The sequence below is a fragment of the Leptonychotes weddellii genome, chromosome 1 (genome assembly GCF_054177405.1).
Source record: "Leptonychotes weddellii isolate Sample4059 chromosome 1, ASM5417740v2, whole genome shotgun sequence".
Lineage (NCBI taxonomy): Eukaryota > Metazoa > Chordata > Mammalia > Carnivora > Phocidae > Leptonychotes > Leptonychotes weddellii.
The window spans coordinates 6,790,273-6,810,392 of NC_138369.1; the positions used below are offsets into that span (position 1 = coordinate 6,790,273).

Here is a 20,120-nt window from a genome sequence, read left to right on the forward strand (position 1 = left end):
GGCGCCTGGGTGGCTCAGTCGTTAAGCGTCTGCCTTCTGCTCGGGTCATGATCTCAGGGTCCTGGGATCGAGCCCCGCATCAGGCTCCCTGCTCAGTGAGGAGCCTGCTTCTCCTTCTGCCACTCCCCCTTCTTGTGCTCATTTGCGCTCTCTCTCTCTGTCAAGTAAATAAATAGAATCTTAAAAAAAAATAATGGGGTTCTAAAGCTAGACCATGGGGGTTCAAATCCCACCTCCTCTAATCTGGCCTTGAGGAAATGGGTGCTTCTCTGAGCCTCGGCTCCCTTGTCTGTGGAGTGGGGATTCTCCCCCGGGGGCATGGAATAAGATCACATCTGGGCTTGGTGCACAGCCAGGACTTAAGTCAGTGGGAAGGGCTGCCTGGGTCCGCAGCACGGACGGCCCGTACCTGGCTGGCTTTGGCATTGACGTTTCCGAGCCGGAAGAGCTGCAGGATGGTCTCGATGTCATCCTGGGTCTTCAGGGTAGCCAGGGCGGTGAGCATGATGGGGCTGTAGCCAGCACGGTTCTGCTTGTCCACCTGACACACACCTGGGAGGGGGGTGGACACTGGACCCTCAGACCCCAAAACTGGGGGAGCGCCCATGAGAACCAGGCAGCATCTCCCCCATCAGGGGCCAGATTCCTCCCTTCTCTCAGGCTGAGAGCCCCATTCTGCCCCAGCGTCTCCACCTCCACTATCCTGCCCCATCAGATGAGGGACTTCGGGCCTTGGAGCGGGGCTGGAAGGTGTCCATGCTGTCCCTAAGGCCATGTCTGCCCTTTCCAGTACGCTGGGGCCTCGGGTGGGACCTGTACCTCCCTCTCACCAGACTGGGAGGCTGGCATGCTCCTCAGGAGATGAAGAGGGCAGCGTCTTCGCCGTCGGACCACCAGACCGGGGGGGGCAGCCGGCCCCCCCGCCCGGGGCCCCCTGTCCCGCCCGCCCCCGGCTCACCACTGTCAAGCAGCTGCCGCACCACGGGAAAGTTGGCGTGAGACACAGAGTAGTGCAGAGCCGTGTTGCCGTTGCTGTCGGCGATGTTGACCACATAGTCCAGCAGGCGCGCCGACATGGCCCGGAAGGTGACCAGGTGGCGTCGCACGAGCTCGGGGTGGGCGTCGCTGCGACAGGCCAGGCGCAGCCATTCCTGCAGCACCGTCGTGTAGGCCACTTTCTGGCCGCCGTGCGGGAGGGGAGGCCGTGAGGGCAGCCCCAGCCTGCTCCCCAGCGGCCCCCCACCCCGGACGAAGCCCCAGGTCGGGGAGTGTGGGTAGGGACACCCCCCGATCCTGGACCAGAGCCTGAAGGAGAAGCGTGGGCAGCCCTCCCCCGATGCGCCCCTTGCACTCAACAGCGTGGGCTCCCCGTCCCGGATGAGACAAGGGCTCTAAAGGGACTCCAGGCACCGCAGTCCCAGATGTGCCCCCCACCCCGCCGAGGAAGGCGTGAGCATCTCCATCCTGGGCCCGTGGTCTTCAAAGGCAAGTACAGACCCCCGGAAAGAGAAATGTGGCAGCAACTTCCCTCAAGCCCCCAAAACAGCAGGAACCAGAGGTCAGGACTGTTGGCAGGCGACCATCCTCGGGGCCCCTCCCACCACCCTGGCCCCTCTCTCCAGGGCCCCTTCCCCACCGCCCAAGCTCTCGGCTGGGATCCCAGAGTCCCTTCAAAGCCGGCACAGGGAGGCACTGTGGATGAGAAGCTGGGGTGGGGGTGGAAGAGAAGGAGGGGACCCCAGGCCCAGGGCCCCATCGTACCAGCTCCCGCTCAGTGAGGGCATTGGGGTTGTCCAGGTACTTTTCCAGGGCCAGGCAGGCTGAGATGAGGTCGGGGCTTAGCTCCATCCTGCCAGGGGCAGATAAGGGGGAAGTTTATCTTTTTTTCTTTTTTTTTTAAAGATTTTATTTATTTGACAGAGAGAGACAGTGAGAGAGGGAACACAAGCAGGGGGAGTGGAGGACGGAGAAGCAGGCTTCCTGCCGAGCAGGGAGCCCGATGCGGGGCGCGATCCCAGGACACCAGGATCATGACCTGAGCTGAAGGCAGATGCTTAACGACTGAGCCACCCAGGCGCCCTGGGGGAAGTTTATCTTCAGAGCACTCGCCGCAGCCTCCCGGGTGACCCCAGACATGGGGAGCAGACAGAGCCCAAGAGAAAGTGGACATACAGGCTAAAGTTTATTCCAAGCGGGCAGTAGTGGATAGAAAATTGTTGCCCGAGGGCAGATTTTTCACCAGGGGGGGAAGGTAGGTGTGGCGTATGTCCCAAAGACAGTGGGTGGCTTAAGGACAAACTTTGCTTGTCCCTTAAATTTTAACCCCAACAGCCCAAACTGCCCTCATCAGGCCCTTTATCAAAGCCTGCAAACCTTCGGATGGCCAGAAGGAGAAAGTGCTGGTTCGCTAATTCAGACTAAGGTGTGCGCGACTGATGGCAGGTTCCCTCAGAGGGCGTGAATGGTGAGATCTGAGGCAGGGGTCACCCACCTCACCCCGTCTGAGTTCATCCCACACAGAAAACTGACCGGATCTCCTCCTCTGCATTCGCTCCTGACGCGCCCTCTGCCACGGGCGCCTGCTGAGACTCCCGAGATAGCTGGCTCTCCTCCTGGCTACTCTTGGCCACCGCCGTCCCCGAGGGCCTGAGCTGGGGGGCTTCGGCCACACTTGGAACCTTCTCCTTTGGCTCTGGGGTCTCACTCTCCGTGCTCTCGTTGTCTGAAAAGTTCTCTGCTGTGCTAGAGTCCTCAGATGAGGACTCGTACCTGGGAAGGAAGGACGGGCGGAGTGAGGAGACGCAGCAGATGGGACAGGACATGGGCTCTGACCGCTTGACCTCTCTGCACCTTGATTTCCCCATCTGTTAAATGGGAATAATGGCAGTATCAGCCTCATAGGGCCGTGGGGATGTGCCTTACAGCACCTGGCACACAGTAAGCGCTCAATAAACACTAGCTAGCACTGCGATCGTGCTTGGGGTGGGTGGGGGGAGAAATAACTGCTCTCACCCTCTACTGTTCAGTACCTCGTCTCCCTTGGCCCCTTATGCAGGTCTAACTGCGTCAGACCCTCACCGCACTGCAAACAGGTTCCTCTTGTGCTTCTTGCTGCCTCTGGACAAAGTCTAAGCTTTGGGCCCGGCATTCAAAGTCCCCAGACCATCCCTGTCTACCACTCCTACTCCTTATGGCTCTTGCTTCTCACGTGTGTTGCTTCCTCCTCCCACCTCTGAGCCTTTGCACCGGGAGTGCCCTCCCAACCCCCACTCTTCACTCTGCTGTCTCCTGCTCATCCTGCAGCACACTCGTCCCCTCCTTCAGTGTCTTCCCTGGGGACATCATTGCCTCCCCCGGCACCCTGCACTGCCCGAGTGTCCCCATCCCCCATCACCACTCCAACCACACTGGGTCTGAACTGCGCGCCAGTGCCCGAGGCCCCACTGGACTGGGAGCTCCATCCAGGTAGGAAGCCGAGCCCAGCACCTTCTGAGGACTAGCACAGACCAACAGCACAGCACAGGCTTGGGAGTCTGACCACCGGGGCCGACTCCCAGTCGCCGTGTGAGCTCCAGCAAGGCATCTGGCCCCGGAGTGCCTCAGTGTCCCAACTGTCTACTGCGCCTTGCTTAAAGGAGTGAATCAACGTAAGGGGCCTAGGCCAGGGTGCATTCTTGGACATGAACAAACCAAGGAACAATCAGGAGGGTAGAAGCTGAGGAAAGGGTGGGAGCGTGGGGTGGGGTGGGGGGCTCCTCTCACCCGCCATTGACCCCCACAAACTGCAGGCTCCTCCGGTGGGCCGCGGGGTCTGCGGACTCCTCTCTGCGCTTTATGATGGACCGCACGCCTGCTGGGGGCTCAGCTGGGGGGACAGGTGGTGTCGTAAGAATCTCCCAAAGCCAGACCCTATGCCCAGGCCTCCAGGGCCCCGTCCCCCTCGGCGGCCACCCTCACTCACCTGCACTCCCCGCCTCCTCTGACTTGCATGAGGCTGCTTGCCTGGTGGGCTCCGTGTTAGCAGCCTCACGGGCGCCCATTCCACCCGCGTTCTTCTCAGGCTGTGCCAGATGGGTCACTGCCACTCCTGGGGGTGATGAGGATGACTCTGCCAGAGCCTGTGGGAGCCCTGCAGGGGCAGGAAGAGAGGTGCTCACCGTAACAACGTGGGTCACATACCCCGGGCCAGGCGCTTGGAGGGCTGAGGCTTGCGTTGCTTCGTCAAATCTTCCCAGCCCATGAGATTCTGATTGTTACAGATAAGGAAACTGAGGCACAGAGTGTTGCCTGAGGTTACCCTCACCCTCTGAGCAGCAGAATCTGGTTCCAGCAGCCTGAGCTGGCAGCTGATCAGGGACAGGGAAGAAGACACTGTGACTACAATCCTGGCTTGTGACCCCCTCCCCCCCAAACACCACACTGAGTGTTATCTGGAAATAAGGTTTGATCGCAGCCAAGAGTCCCCATCATGGTAGGGACTCAACTCTTCCATGAACAAGCTGTGTGACCTCAGGTAAGTCACTTAACCTCTCTGTGCCTCACGAGAATGGCATCTCCTCCATCATGGCGTTGTTGTGCAGACTGAAGACAGCAACATGGGGGGAAAGGGCTTAGAACAGCACCTGGACATCAACAGTGCTCGAGGATCATTTGTTAAGAGAGCTGGAAGCACTATTTAGATAAGATTTACTAGTATTTTAACAAAAGCAAGGTTGTGTTACGGATATCACAGCTCCCTTCTTCTGAACTTTAAGCAGGTAACACTTTAACAATCAGGAAAAATAAATAATAAGGGCTATTAGAAAATAAATGTTTTTTAAGATTTTATTGATTTTTTTGAGACAAAGTGAGCAAGAGAGAGCACGGGCAGGGGAAGAGGGAGAGGGAGAAGCAGACTTCCCGCTGAACAGGGAGCCTGATGCGGGACTCAATCCCAGGACCCTGGGATCACGACCTGGGCCGAAGGCAGACATTTATTTTATTTATTTTCTTAAAAGATTTTCTTTATTTTTGACAGAGAGAGAGAGTGTACAAGCAGGGGAAGAAGCAGGCAGAGGGAAAGGGGGAAGCAGGCTCCCCGCCCAGCAGGGAGCCCGATGTGGGGCTCGATCCCAGGACCCTGGGATCATGACCTGAGCCGAAGGCAGACGCTTAACCGTCTGAGCCACCCAGGCGCCCCCCGAAGGCAGACATTTAACCGACTGAGCCACCCAGGGGCCCTGGAAAATAAAAATTAAACCCCAGGTAAGGGTGCCAGAGTGGCTCGTTCAGTTAAGCGTCTGATTCTTGGTTTCAGCTCAGGTCATGATCTTGGGGTCATGGGATCGAGACTCGGATCAGGATCTGTGCTCAGTGCAGTCTGCTTGAGATTCCCTCTCTCCCTCTGCCCCTCCCACCCCACTCACAGGGACGCACGCACTTGCACGCTGGCTCTCTCCTTCTCTCTCTCAAATAAATAAATAAATAAAATCTTAAAAAAAACAAACAACTCGGTGGTGCCTGGGTGGCTCAGTCGTTAAGCGTCTGCCTTCGGCTCAGGTCATGATCCCAGGGTCCTGGGATCGAGCCCCGCATCGGGCTCCCTGCTCCGTGGGAAGCCTGCTTCTCCCTCTCCTACTCCCCCTGCTTGTGTTCCTGCTCTCGCCGTCTCTCTGTCAAATAAATAAATCTTTAAAAACAAAAACAAAAACAAAAACAAAACAAACAACCCATCCAGGTAGATTTTCAGTTTGGGAAAATGAAAATGTTCTGGAAATGGACGGTGGGGATGGTCACGCAACAATGTGCATGTGCTTAGTGCCCCTGAACTGGACACTTTAAAATGGTTAAGATGGGGGCGGGGCGCTTGGCCGGCTCAGTGGGTGGAGCATGTGACTCTTGATCTCAGGGTCATGAGTTAAAGCCCCACGTTAGGCATGGAGCCTACTGAAAAAAATAATAAAATAAAAATAAAATAAAATAAAATGCTTAAGATGGTAAGTCTTATATTATGCATACGTTATCACAATTTGAAAAAACCACCCAGGTTGGGCAGAGGACAAAGGTGACTCAGTGGGCACTAGGTCCCAAGGGTGCCCACTGCCCATGTGGGAGTGAGGGCAGCAGGGAGCTCCAGGCCTGGATCACCAGCCTGGGAGCCAGGAACAGAAGTGCCACCGTGAGCGGCTGTCCTCATCTCAGAACCTGCTCAGGTTCCCCTAGGCCACGTGTGGCTTCTGTGTCCCTGCTTCCCCAGGACATCTCATTTCTACCCCTGGCCACGGGCTCTGCAGACCAATTCCTTTCAATTCCTTTTAACAGTTACAACTTTTTTTTGACAGGCACAGTGATTACTTCCTCAAGTCCATGACCACTCAGAGTTAAGAGCAGAGAGTCACCAGTCAGCACAAGCAAAGCGTGAAGAACACATGAGACCCAGCCACAAATGGGTCTGACGGCGCCCAGCCCAGGGTGTGGCCGGGTCTGGCCGCTTCCAGGGCCGCAACCCGAGCCCCTGTGGGGAACAAAACACACACTGGGGTTTTTATGTGAGTCTTTTTTTTTAGATTTTATTTATTTGACAGAGAGAAACACAGCGAGAGAGGGAACACAAGCAGGGGGAGTGGGAGAGGGAGAAGCAGGCTTCCCGCCGAGCAGGGAGCCCGATGCGGGGCTCGATCCCAGGACCCTGGGACCATGACTCGAGCTGAAGGCAGACACCCAATGACTGAGCCACCCAGGCGCTCCTATGTGAATCTCCTGATTTCTTTTTTTAAACTCTGTCAATAAATTCACATCCAACAAACAAAATCACTTCGTGGCCAAGTGGGATGTGTCAGGAGGCAGATGGGCCAGTTCACCGTCTCAGTGATTGGCCCCAAACTCCAGACTCCTGATTTCAATGCCGGGGAGGGTCAAAAAAAATCAGGTGAGACAACATTTTGCGCAGTGAAAGCAGCCGGTCACAAAAGGACAAATACTGCAGGATTCCACTTTTGGGAGGTCCTTAGAGGGGTCACATTCACAGAGACAAGAAGTGGATGGTGGGTGCCAGGAGCCGGGGGAGGGAACAGGGAGTCAGTGTTTAACTCGGACAGTTTCAGTTTGGGAAGATGGAAAAGTTCTGGGGATGGCTGCACAACAGTGTGAATGTGCTTTAGGCCACCGGACACTCGAAAATGGGTCACATGCTAAGTTTAATGTTATGTGTATTTTACCACAATTTTTTAAAAGTGGAGGAAAGGGCGCCTGGGTGGCTCAGTCGTTAAGCATCTGCCTTCGGCTCAGGTCATGATCCCAGGGTCCTGGGATCCAGCCCTGCATCGGGCTCTCTGCTCCGCGGGAAGCCTGCTTTTCCCTCTCCCACTCCCCCTGCTTGTGTTCCCTCTCTCGCTGTCTCTCTCTCTGTTGAAAAATAAATAAAATCTTTAAAAAATAAAAAATAAAAAATAAAATAAAAGTGGAGGGGAAAAAAAAAAAGAAATAGAGCAGCCCCATAGCCCATTCTGCCCCAAGGGAAAAGCAGGCCAAATGGGGCAAAATGATACCACAATTTACATGGGGGAACTGAAGTCCACAACCAGCTAAGACAACTTTACAAAAAAGGGCAAAGATGGGGAACCTGGCTGAGGAGAGAGTAAAACATTCCAAATGGCCACAATGGCCCAACAGCAGGCACTGCTGAGGGAAGAAAGGGGCCAAAGGATCAAAGGCGAGAAGGCCAGGCCCAGGCCCCAGCTGAGGAAGCTGGGGTTAAGACCAAGGGGTTTCCACAGATTGGTGGGAAAGTTGGTCTCTGGGGTGTGATGCTGGGAAAAGCAGCTTACTCGACCCAAGGAAAAAAAAAAAATCAAGCTAGGTCCCTACCTCACACCTTAACACAAAAACTCTGAAGGATCAATGTAGCTACCAGAAGCTACAAAGCTACAGGAAGAAAATGTAACAGAATATTGGGGACCTCAGGAAGGGGAAAGATTCCTTTAAAAAAATTCCTCAAAGATGGGGCGCCTCGGTGGCTCAGTCAGTTAAGTGTCTGACTCTTGATTTTAGCTCGGGTCATGATCCCAGGGTTGTGAGATCAAGCCCAGAATCAGGCTCTGCACTGAGCATGGAGCCTGCTTAAAATTCTCTTTATCCCTCTCCCTATTCCCCACACTCTCCCTCGCTCTAAAAACAAACAAATGAACCTCAAACCACATATGAAAAATACAAGATGATCTCACTTACATGTAGAATTGGAAAAAAACAAACTCCTAGATGCAGAGAACAGAGCGGTGGTTTCCAGAGGCAGGGGATGAGGAAATGGGAGAAGGGGGTCAAAAGGTAGGAATTTCCAGTTATGAGATAAATAAAGCCTGGAGATGTCCTGCCTAGCATGGGGACTATAGCTGATAATGCTGTATTGTACATTTGTAAGTTGCTAAGAGAGTAGACCTTAAACATTCTCATCACAAGAAAGTCTGTAACTCTGAGCTGACAAATGTTAACTAAACTTACTGCGGTCATCATTTTGCAATATATACAAATATCATTATTTGTATACCTTGAATGGGTACAATGCTACATGCCAATTATACCTCAAAACCTGAAAAAAATTAAAAATTAGCAAAAGAAGAAAAGAAAAATATGACGGATTTAACTGTATCTGACATGAAGATTTCTACTTGATTTAAAAAAAAAAACAAAAACGGGGTGCCTGGGTGGCTCAGTTGTTAGGCGTCTGCCTTCAGCTCAGGTCATGATCCCAGGGTCCTGGGATCAAGTCCTGCATCGGGCTCCCTGCTCAGCGGGGAGCCTGCTTCTCCCTCTCCCTCTGCTTCTTCCCCCGCTTGTGCTCTCTCTCTCTTTGTCTCAAATGAATAAATAAAAATCTTTAAAAAAAATTAAAAATAAAATAAAAATAAAAATAAGCAAAAACAAAAACAACCCTCATAGACAAAAGTTAAATGAGGGGTGCCTGGGTGGCTCAGTCGTTAAGCGTCTGCCCTCGGCTCAGGTCATGATCCCAGGGTCATGGGATCGAGCCCCATGTCGGCCTCCCTGCTCAGCTGGAAGCCTGCTTCTCCCCCTCCCCCTGCTTGTGTTCCCTCTCTCACTGTCTCTTTGTCAAATAAATAAATAAACTTGTAAAAAAAAAAAAAGTTAAATGATAGAAGAATGCACATTATGGGAAGATACTCACAATGCCAAAAATGGCCAAGGGATTATCTTCTAGAACAAGGCTCAACAAACTTTTTCTGTAAGGGACCAGACAATAAATATTCTGTTATGTGAGCCATAAGGGTCTCAGAGGCAAAAGCAACCCTGGACAGTATGCAAATTAATGGGCGTGGCCGAGTCATGATAAATTTGAATTTCATATAATTTTACTCATGTCACAAAATGTTGTTCTTCTTTTCATATTGTTTAACCATTTAAAAACATAAAAACCATTCTTACCTTTCGAGCCTATAAAAACAGGCAGTGGTTCGGGCGCCTGGGTGGCTCAGTTGGTTGGGCGACTGCCTTCGGCTCAGGTCATGATCCTGGAGTCCCGGGATCGAGTCCCGCGTCAGGCTCCCTGCTCGGCGGGGAGTCTGCTTCTCCCTCTGACCCTCCCCCCTCTCATGTGCTCTCTCTCTCTCATTCTCTCTGTCTCAAATAAATAAATAAAATCTTTAAAAAAAAACAAAACAAAACAGGCAGTGGGCTGGATTTGGCCCAAAGGCTGTAGTTTGCCAACCTTGATTCTGGAATATGCCAGAACTTCTCAAAATTGTCCAAGGAAAAATGGACAAAGGCTACGAATAAGTGATTCACAGAAGAATCTTACTAAACATGAATGGTGATGCCCAATCTCACCAAAAAAATCAAAGAAATGCACATTAAAACGCGGAGACACCACTTTGCGCCAGTGTCGGATGGGCAAAACATGAGACAAAACTTTGTGCTGGTGGGTATGTGGGGAAATGGGCACCTCGGATCCAAGCGTGGCTGGTGGGAGTGTGGACAGGCAGAGTTTTCCCAGAAAGGATCAGACAAAACGTGGAGTGAAGTGGTGAATTCCCTGAGATTCAGCAACCCCAGGGGAGGTGACACTTGAAGACAGCGCCGTCACTGCTCATGGCCGCCAGGAGCTGGAAGGCACACAAGTGCCCACCGACGACGGGGCACGGAAAAGAAAAGTGTAGCACGCCCCTAGGGCAGAAGGCGACGCAGTCATTATAAGTGACAAGCCCGAGGTACCAGCATCAGGATGCAGAGTTCAAAAAGAGTGTACAGAGAGAAAAAAAAAGAAACAGCAAGATTTCTTCTTCGGAAATCACAATACCATTTTAGGAAGTCAAGCATGCACAGAGCATATTTTTCAAGGACACTGAAATGTCTAAATAAGCTTTTGGAAGGTGGATTGCGAGGAATGGTATTACATGGGCTGGGGGGCGGGGAGAATGAATGGCATAGGGCAGGGGTTGTCCAACTACGGGCCGTGGGCACGATTTTTGCATTTTTGATGGTTGGAAAAAAACAAAGAATGCTATCTGGGACATGTGAAAATTATATGAAATCGGGGCGCCTGGGTGGCTCAGTCGTTAAGCAGCTGCCTTCAGCTCAGGTCATGATCCCAGGGTCCTGGGATCGAGCCCCGCATCGGGCTCCCTGCTCAGCAGGAAGCCTGCTTCTCCCTCTCCCACTCCCTCCTGCTCGTGTTCCCTCTCTTGCTGTGTCTCTCTCTGTCAAATAAATAAATAAAATCTTTAAAAAAAAAAAAAAAAAGGAAATTACATGAAATTGAATTTCACGCAGCCCCACTCGTCCCTTTATATATTGTCCACGCTTACAAGCTACACAGGCAGAACCGAGGCACTAAACTCATCAAAATGCATACATTAAATACGCAAAAAATATTTTCACATATTATAATAAAGCTTAAAAAAAAAAAAGAACCAAGCTGAACTGAGCCGTCGCAACAAAGACGATATGACCCTCAGCACTGAGGGTGGAAGGTGAAGGTGGAAAAAGAATCAAGTAAAACGAGAGGGCTGGCGTGCACACACCGTCGGAGCTGGTCGCTGTGAGCTGAAGAATTTAGATGAACTAGGTTTGGACCTCCTTCGGGCCAAAAGACTTTTTTTTTTTTAAGATTTTATTTATTTATTTGACAGAGAGAGACACAGTGAAAGAAGGAACACAAGCAGGGGGAGTGGGAGAGGGAGAAGCAGGCTTCCCGCCGAGCAGGGAACCCGATGCGGGGCTGGATCCCAGAGCCCTGGGATCACGACCTGAGCCGAAGGCAGACGCCCAACGACTGAGCCACCCAGGCGCCCCACCAAAAGACATTTTTAAAAATGTAAACCACTCAGCCACCCAGTGTGGGAAGGGAGTGAGGCCACAGGGGAATAAAGCAAGTTGGCAACAGACGTCATGGGCCTCAAAAATGGTCTTCCAGGGGCGCCTGGGTGGCTCAGTTGGTGAAGCATCTGCCTTTGGCTCAGGTCATGATCCCGGGGTCCTGGGATCAAGCCCCACATCGGGCTCCCTGCTGCTCAACGGGGGAGCCTGCTTCTCCCTCTCCCTCTGCCCCTCTCCCCTGCTTGTGCTCTCTCACTGTCAAATAAATAAATAAAACCTTAAAAAAAAATGGTTTTCCAGAAACGTGTCCTGAGAAAACAGAAGACGTGAGGGGTTTCTGCAGGAGGAATTCCGCGTGGCACGGATGACAGCAGAGACCGACGTGGCTGTTCAGTAAATACGGCATCCCAGGAATTTTTAATGACGAGAAGAAATGCCTCTGGGATCATGTTAAATCCAAGAAACCAAAGGCGTAGTTTGAATCCTGGCCTCAGGAACAGTGGGCAACCACCCTAGGCCTCCGTTTCCTCATCTGTAAAATGGGGATGAAAACACTGCCCGCCACATCCGCATCCAGGTGGCTTGGGGAGGTGAGTTAAAATATGAAAAGAGCGTCTAAAAATGCCCTGGCCCCTTGGTGAGGCTGCCTAACTGCTTTTCAAAGTCAAGTAATGCAAAACAATGCTTTCCATCAGCATCAGTTCCCTGTTGCCAGGCTTGAAAAATACGTATTATTTTCTGCATTAAAAATTTCGGAAGGAAAGAAGAAGTGCTGACAACAGCTGGGTCTGGGCGGTGATGGGTTTACTGGGGTTTTGCTTTGTATTCCAGATTTTTCTGTTACTTCCCAAATTTTCCACAAAGAATATGAATTGCTGTCAGAGGAATATGTTTCGAAAGGGAGCAGAGGACATTTCAAAGCCCTGGAGCCCCCACGGATGTACATGCCCAGCTGCCCCTTCTCCCAGTCAAACCGCTGAGGCGGTGCCTTTGGAAGGTGGGCGGTGAGGGTGGGGGGGCCTGGTGAGGTGTCCAGGCCTCTGCCTGCCCCACCCACCCTCGTCAGCCTGAGGGGAAGGCTGCTTCTCACCCTCCCTGCCCTTCGGCTGCAGTGAGGGAATTCTAGATGGCAGAGAAGTCCTCCTTGCCGCCGCCTCCTCCAGGGAGTACTCCCAGATCCACCCATCAAGCTGGCTGACCTGAACACATGGTTGGAACGCTTGTCAAGTTCTGTACTCTCTAATTTCATTTTTCACAGTGCTTCTCCCCAGTCTACAAGCCCTACAGGACCCACCTCTGATGCCCTGCTACCTCTAGACCTTGCTTCTCCGGCCTCATCCTATTCCAGCTGGTTCCACACCTTGATGTGCGCAAGGCAACTCCTCACTTCGGGACCTTTGTCCCTGCTGTGAACACTCTTCTTCCCACCTCTGTGCCACCTGCCTGCCTCTTCTCTTTCACATTTTGGTTCACAGAGCCAACAGCCTGACGCCACACGGAACACTCGATAGAAACTGACGCATTAAACCTCACACTGATCTGGTGACACTGGGCTGTCAGGACCCCCGATTTGCAAATGAGGCACACAGAGGTCAAGTAACTGGCTCAAGGGCACAGAACTAGGAAACAGCGAAATCAGAATTGGAACCCAGACCCACCACCCCATCCAATTGCTGCCTGCCCCATGCCCCCGTTTTATCTGCTTCAAACACGTATTCTCTGAAACGGTATTTCTTCACTTATTATGGGGCTTCACGTGTTTATGGCACGGACTCTGTCTATCTTGTTCACAGCTGCGTCCCCAGTGCCTAGAAGAGTCTGGCACATAGCAGACATTCAGTAAAAGTATGCTGAATGAAAAGACACTAAAATGAACTGGCACACTCCAGTTCTGCCCAAGCAGAGCCGAGACTGGGGCTGGCTGCAGCAAGAAGGAATTAAGTGAGACACAAGGAAGAACTCGGGGGGGCAGCAGCCTGCACAGAGTGGGAACATCACTATGTCTGTGTGTCCCACAGGCAGGCAGCCCCATGGCCGCCCTAGGTGGCATGTCTGGAATGAAGGCTGCCTCTCAGAAATCCCAAGGCTGAGCCGGGCAGGGCCCTTGGCTGGGGGCCAGAGTCAAAGGGCCGGGAGTTTGTGATGGACACAGAACAGAGGAGTGGTGTCCGGAGCTGGCCAGGAACAACACGGAAAAGCGAGAAAACACAGCTGGGTCCCCACCCTCCAGCTTGTGCTCTCGGGTCCCACCATGGGGCTCTGACATTCGAGACTGGGTTGAGGGCCTGAGCTGCACCTTTGAGCCCTCTGTAGGTTCAGGCTGACCTTGGTCTAGATCCTGGCTCAGCCACCTCCTGGCTGTGACCCAGGGCCAGTACAACTTTTCCCTGAGCCTCAGTTTCCCCAGCTATAAGCAGAATTGGCCTGAAAATTATCAAAAGCAGCAACAAGCAGGGATTGAGGGTTCACTGTGCGCATTAATTCACACGAGTCCTGGGGGGGGGGGACTATCGCTATGCCACTTACAGATAGGGAAGCTGAGGCTCAGAGACGTGAAGTCCCTCTAGGGCTACATCAAGATGTAGAACTTGAACCCAGGTGGCTTGATTATAAAGCCCCATACTCTTTAGCATTCCACGAGTGAAACCCTTAGCGTAGCACCTGGCACTAGGCTAGCGCTTGATAAAGAACAACTGTCATTAGGGGCGCCTGGGTGGCTCAGTCGGTTAAGCGGCTGCCTTCGGCTCAGGTCATGATCCTGGGGTCCTGGGATCGAGCCCCACATCGGGCTCCCTGCTCAGCGGGGAGCCTGCTTCTCCCTCTCCCTCGCTCCCCCTGCTTGTGTTCCTGCTCTCACTCTCTCTCTGTCAAATAAGTAAATAAAATCTTTAAAAAAAAAAAGAACAACTGTCATTACGTGAATCATTCCGACAGCTTCTCCCAGGAGCCCAAGGGTAGCAGCGGTGGGGCAACTGTCATTTTGCAGATCCCACATCCTCTTTCCTGGCATACAGACTCAGCACTTCTGCCAGGGGGACACCTCTCTGTTCCCTCAAAGGCCACCGGACTTGGGTGGGGCTCCTCTACCCCCAGGATCTGGAGTTGGGCAGTGAGGGACCCCGTGATTGGCTCTGTGATGGGTACGTGACTGCCACCGGCCAATGAGGGGTACCCCTGGGAGTTTTTTATGGGCACTATTTGGACTGAGAGGCTCCCTTTCCACTGAGATGGAAGGACAGATGTCTGGAGCGGTGGGGCCACTTTCACTCACCTGAGAAAGACAACTCCAAGGCGCACAGAAGTCAGAGATCCTTGATGATATTGGAGCACCTAGATCCAGCTATACCTAAAGTTGTGCCTAAGTTACATGAACAATACGTTTCCTTTTCCTCGCCTAAACTGCTCTGATGTTGGTTTCTGCCATTTCCTGAATAAATTGGGTGGGTTTTTTGGCCCAACGAACCAACAGTCTTAGGGACCCTCCCTCAAACCCTCAAAAACCTCCTGTTTTCTGGATACTTACCACATACTAGATATGAAAACGCACACTTAATCAGATACCTGATTTTTCTGCATGTCTCCCTACAGCACAGAATCAGTGGTACAACTGTCCCCTTTTTTGCAGGTGAAGAGACGAGAGGCTCTGAGAGCCAGAGTGGTTGGTCTGCTGGAAGGCCAGGGCTGGGGCTACACCCTGGCATTCAGAGGAACAAAGAGGACCTCTCCACCATCCTCCCCTGTCCACTATGGCTCACCTGTTGTCCCATCGCAGCTTCGTTCCGTGATGCTGATCTTTTTCACCAGGTGGACGTTGCCAGTGGGCGCAGTGGATGCTGGGAACGCTGTCTCTACCACCTCATGGCTGCGGAACACAGCAGGGCTCTCGACCCTTCCAGACGTCGCCAGGGACCGCAGCCCTGTCCCATAGGGCTCCAGACTCTGGGCCCGCTGTGCAGGGGCCCCAGCAGCTGTACTGGCCACCACCTCCACCTCCCGAGGGCCCTCTACCACCCGGACAGTGTCCACGCGGATGGGGCTGTCTGGTGGTGGCCGGGGCCGGGGCGGGGGGTCAGCCTGCCGGGCCTGAGCTGCCTGCAGCTCCCGGAGGGTTTTCTTGAGCTGGGTCTCCAGCACGGCGACCTGAGCGGCAAGGGCTGCTTCCCCATCGGGCACCCCCAAGTCCCGCTCCCGGACCCAGGTGCCCACGCTCCGGGTCTCGAGAGTCACCGGGTCCTCGGGGGTCTCTGGGAGATCCAGGCAGAGCTCGCTTCGGCCCCGGGCCCCTGTGGGATGGCCCAGGAATTTCTGGCTCTTGAGCTGCACTGTGAGCTGCCGTTTCTCCTCCTGCAGCACAGAGAGCTTCACCTGGAGCACGGGGATCAGCTTCACCTGCTCCTCCAGCTGCCGCAGCTTCCGCAGGGCACCTGCCATCTGTTCCCGCACGTGGGCCAGGTGCCCGGCGCTGGGAGGCACAGGTGTGGACAGTCCCGAGCCCCGTGGCGTCGGGGGTGGCAGCCCCACGCCCACCAAGGAGCTGGTGGAGCCTGCCGCGCTGGGGGTCAGGGAGCCCAAGCCAGTGGGCGCAGCCGCCTGGTCCTCCAGGCGGCGACGGGCATCCAGCAGCGTGCGCTCCACGCGCGGGTTGAAGCCGGCTCGGGTCTCCAGGGCACCGTACTGCGGGTAGAAGCCACGGCCACAGTAGGAATAGGCCGAGTGGCGGCTGTCCCCACTGGCATTAGAGCACAGAGACTCGGTGGATGTCCACCAGGAGCCAGGACCTCGGGGCAGTGAGCCGAGGCGCGGCCGGCGCTGCACGGCGACTCGCCGGAGCGTGTGGCCTTTCTCGATGTCATCCACGTACTTGAGAAAGTCCAGGTCGAGGCGGTAGCCGTAGGGCGTCTCCACGGAGTACGGCGGGTCAGGCTCCCTGGCAGGGAAGGCGGGTGGGGAGGCTGGGCCAGGGGTCCCTGGGGTGTGAAGAAAGACCAGGGCCTCTGAACACTGCTGTCCCCTCCTCAGGGTGAAGACTCACATCCCTGGGAGAGTCAAGGTTTGTTTGCCCAAGGGATGGGAGCCCACTGGGTGCTCAACCGTGACTCCAGTCTCAAGGCAAGGCCCTGTCCCCCCCTCAGAAACCCTCAGGGCAGGCCTGTGCCTACTCCCTCAACACCCCCAGCACAGGGACCTGTGTCTCTACTCAGACCAGCCCCTTTCCCTGAAAGACTGTCTCCCCCATCAGACCCTCCAGGGCAGAGCCAAAAGGTCCTCATTCAGGCCCTCCGGGCAGGGCTGTATTCTACCCTCAACAACCCCCCCCACACCTCCTCCTCCCTGGCCTCTACCCCTGAGGCGGGGCCATATCTTTCTCCCAGACCCCAAGGCAGGGCCCCTTCTTCCTGAGACCCCTGACCTGGGAAGGGGGCTGGCACGTGCAGGACTTGGGCCATCCTCTGGTCTGCAGATGCTCCTCAAGAGTCACCTGGGGCCTATGACTCAGATCACCTGCAGCACAGGCTGAGGCGTACCTGGGGAGAGAGGATATTGGAGCCTGGAGTCAGGAGGAGTTCTGCAGGGGGAGGGGATGTGGCCACCCCTCCCCCACAACTGTCCCCCTCCCAACCCCCCCACCTTCCCCGAGTCCGGGACCCTCTTATAGGAATACACCCGGCCTAGCTTGTGGAAAGGGGTGGGGGGGGAGGGCCCCCGAGGCCTGGAACAAAGAAACCAAACCTCACGGCCCGCCTGCACATCTGTCCAGCCCCTGGACAGGCTCCAGCTGCTCCCACAGCCCCGCCTCCACAAGGCCCTGGGCCGGGGGGCCCCAAGCCCGACAGGCCCCACCCTTCCTGCACCCCTCCTCTCAGCCCAGGCCAGAAGCTGGCTACAGGGACAGATTGGGGCTGAGGTGGGCAGGGGGCTGGGGCACTAAGTGGGGGACAGTCTTCCTGCAAAGATCCGAGAACATGGAGACACAGGCACAAGGAGAGATGGAGCTCAGGGTAGGGGACCCCAAAGCAGAGCGGGGTCAGGCTAGCCAGAGTGGGGGGGTAGGGAAAGTTGAGGGGAGGCAGTGAGGAGCAAAGCCTTTCCTCTTTATGGAAACAATTTTCTCTAAAAATAAACAGTTTTGCTGCCGGGCTACACGAGAACTTCCTGCCCCCCCAGGATGTGTCCGGCTCAGGGGCGCAGCAGGGATAGAAGGCCGCGTGGTGGCCAGGGAAGTCATGGGGGTGGGGGGGGGGAGGAAGTAAGAGAGGGTGCCTGGAGGCTGCAAAAGGGAGGGACAATCAAAGCCTCTCACTAACCCCTCCTCAGCCCTGGAGGCCAGCCAGGACCCTTTTGTCCCCACCACTCAGCCTGAGCTTGGCCAGTCCTTTCTGCTGTCTGACTTCTAGCCACCCTGCTCCAGAGGCCCCATCCCATCCCACCAAGGAGGACCCTTTCTGGCCTATGGGTGCCAGGGCAGTGGGTACCTGGGAGGATGGGCCAAGCGGGGCACCTGCCGGGCATGAAGGCGAGGCTGGGGCTCCAGGGGTGGCCAAGCTTGTCCTCTTCTCACAACCTGCTTGCCTCTTGCTTAGTCTCTCCACGTCTCTCCGAGTCTCTCCACATCCGTCTGTGTCTCGATCCACTTCTCTCTCCCTCTCTCTCCACGTCTCTGTCTTTCAACGCCTGGAGCACAGTCACCAATTGTATGAAGTTCGGTTTTCCATCTGCTTGGAGGTTCACCCTCTACACAACAGGGAGGTAATCAAAAGTATTTTCTGGAGACCTGAGAGAGACTGGTGGCAGGAAGCAGAATTGGAATAGCCTGTGGGGGCCCCTGGAGGTGAAAAGCGGTGGGGCGAATAATGGTGGTAAGTGTAATAATCACCCCAGCCGCTCATTTGATCACAACATTCCCATCAGGCGCACGGTTACTGCCCTGTTTTGGAGACAGAGAAATGTCCAATGACTTGCCCAGGGTCACGAGAAGAAGAAGAGGCCGGGTGTGGACTTGAACCTAAGCCTGGCAGATTCCCCACTGCCAGGGCCACACCACCCTCACCCCCAACTCCACATCCCTCTGCCCATTTCCCAGACACAGAGACTGAGGTCTGAGAGAGTCCAGTCATCTGACCACCCTCTATGTGCGAAGATGACTCCAGGTCTAGAAAGCAGATGGAGGTGAGGAGTGTGGTGGCTGAAGCCCCTCTCCCTGTATGGGACCCCTGGGGTACAGAAAAGGAAACACCGGGTAGGAGAGAGATGGAGAAAAAGGGAGGCGAGACGCTCCCAGAGGGGACAGGTAAGGGGGCGCGGGGTCCCGGGCCGGCCCGAATGTCCGGCGGGGTCTCCCTGAAGCCCCCCTGCCAACCCAAACCCGGACATCTCTGGGGTCTCCCCGCCCCAAAGATGGGGGCAAGGGTGACCCCGCCCCGTGCAGGGAGGGGGCGGGGCCTGCGGGGTCCCCGGCTAATGGCAAACAGCTGCCGCTCCCCGTGCCGGCCCAACCGCCAGGCCGAGGCCCAGCCCGGCCGGACGCCCGGACGCCCGGACGCCTTCCCGCCGTCTGGGGCCTGGCTCGGCTCGGCCACGGAGGAGGGCGAGGGGGGGCAGAGCGGGGGTAGAGAGGTAGAGAGGAGGACCGAGGTGGGGGAAAGAGGCAGAGGGAGGGCAATGATGCGGGAAAGGGGCAGGGCGAGAAGTACAGATGGAGGAGGATGGGGCCGCGGGGGGGTGGAGAAGTAGGGACGGGGTCAAAGACGGGGGAGGGAGGGACAGAGACACGGGGAACGAGACACTGAAAGTCCGGAAAGTTTGGACCTAGACGGTGGAGTTGGAGGCAGCGGCTCGTAGAGAACGGCGAGGTCGCGCCCCGGGATTGGGGGTGGGTGGGGTGGGGACCACGCTCGAACCCCGAACCGGACTCGAACCCCGACCCAGCCTCGGGTCCTACTCGCCTCGCGCGCTCCGGCAGCCGCAGTCCCTGCGTCCCGCCGCCCGTGCGTCCTCCGCGCGCCACCGCCCGGCCGCCCGGCCCTCGGCGGTGGCTCCGCCCCTGCCCTGCCCGCTCCGGGCCGGCCCCGCCCCCAGGCGCCCGCCCCCCCGGGCAGCCGTGGAGGGGGATGCCGGGAGAACGCGATCGCACCTGAACCGCAGGTATGCATCTGTGTGTGTGCTCGCGTGCGCGCAAGGGGTCCGGTGTCGTCCTCTCGCCCCTCCTCCCCGGGTCCCCAGAGCACGGTCCCCGCCACCGCCGCAGCCGGGCGCTGCGGGGGGCGGGAGGGGGCGGGGCTGGCCAAGGCCCAGCTCCGGGAGGGCGCGGGCGGCGGCGGCGGCGGGAGGTCACCCCTCCCCCACCCCGCCGGCCGAGGGCTGGAAGCGGCCCAGCACAGGCCTGGTACGGGGTGGCGTGACTGCCGCGGGGTGGGGAGTGGGGCTGGGTCAGTGCGAGGCTGCGCAGGCAATGGCTAAACCGGACCTGGGCTCCAATCCCCACCAAGCCTCTAACTGCCTGGTGCCTCATTTTCCCCACCTGTAAAACGGGGTTAAGAATGCTTCCTACCTGATGATGGCATTGAGAAAATTCACTAACTAGGAGGAGGGGGGCCTAATGGAGGTCAAAAAGACCCCATAAATGGGGCGGTGTCTTTTTAGGAGCCATTTAGCGCAGTGCTGAGTCCTCTGCCAAGAGTTTAATTAATGTTACTATTATTCCCTATGGGCACGTGACATTATTTGTGTGTTGCCTCCTCTACTAGAATGTCAGCCCCACCAGGGCAGGAATTTGCATCGGTTGTCACTGCTGTGTTCCTGGCACCCAGTGAGTT

The 20,120-nt window shown here is 55.6% G+C and overlaps 1 protein-coding gene across 4 annotated transcripts; it reads right to left on the bottom strand.

Moving 5' to 3' along the window:
- Positions 1-64: 64 nt before the first annotated feature.
- Positions 65-19,376, bottom strand: KANK2 (KN motif and ankyrin repeat domains 2). Of its 4 annotated transcripts, none has more exons than XM_081813061.1 (11): positions 19,251-19,376; positions 17,781-17,979; positions 16,718-16,832; positions 15,063-16,274; positions 3,962-4,129; positions 3,763-3,865; positions 2,530-2,769; positions 1,762-1,849; positions 959-1,178; positions 410-552; positions 65-157 (listed from the first exon to the last, which is right to left on the bottom strand). In XM_081813061.1, the coding sequence occupies exons 3-11, from the start codon at positions 16,752-16,754 to the stop codon at positions 80-82; spliced, it is 2,289 nt and encodes a 762-aa protein (XP_081669187.1). In that variant the 5' UTR covers positions 16,755-16,832; positions 17,781-17,979; positions 19,251-19,376; the 3' UTR covers positions 65-79. The 4 variants fall into 4 exon arrangements, with proteins under 4 accessions (XP_081669187.1, XP_081669186.1, XP_081669189.1 ...); XM_081813060.1 differs by having other exon boundaries at positions 17,781-18,039; positions 19,251-19,347; XM_081813063.1 differs by lacking the exon at positions 19,251-19,376 and having other exon boundaries at positions 124-153; positions 17,781-18,950.
- Positions 19,377-20,120: the final 744 nt, after the last annotated feature.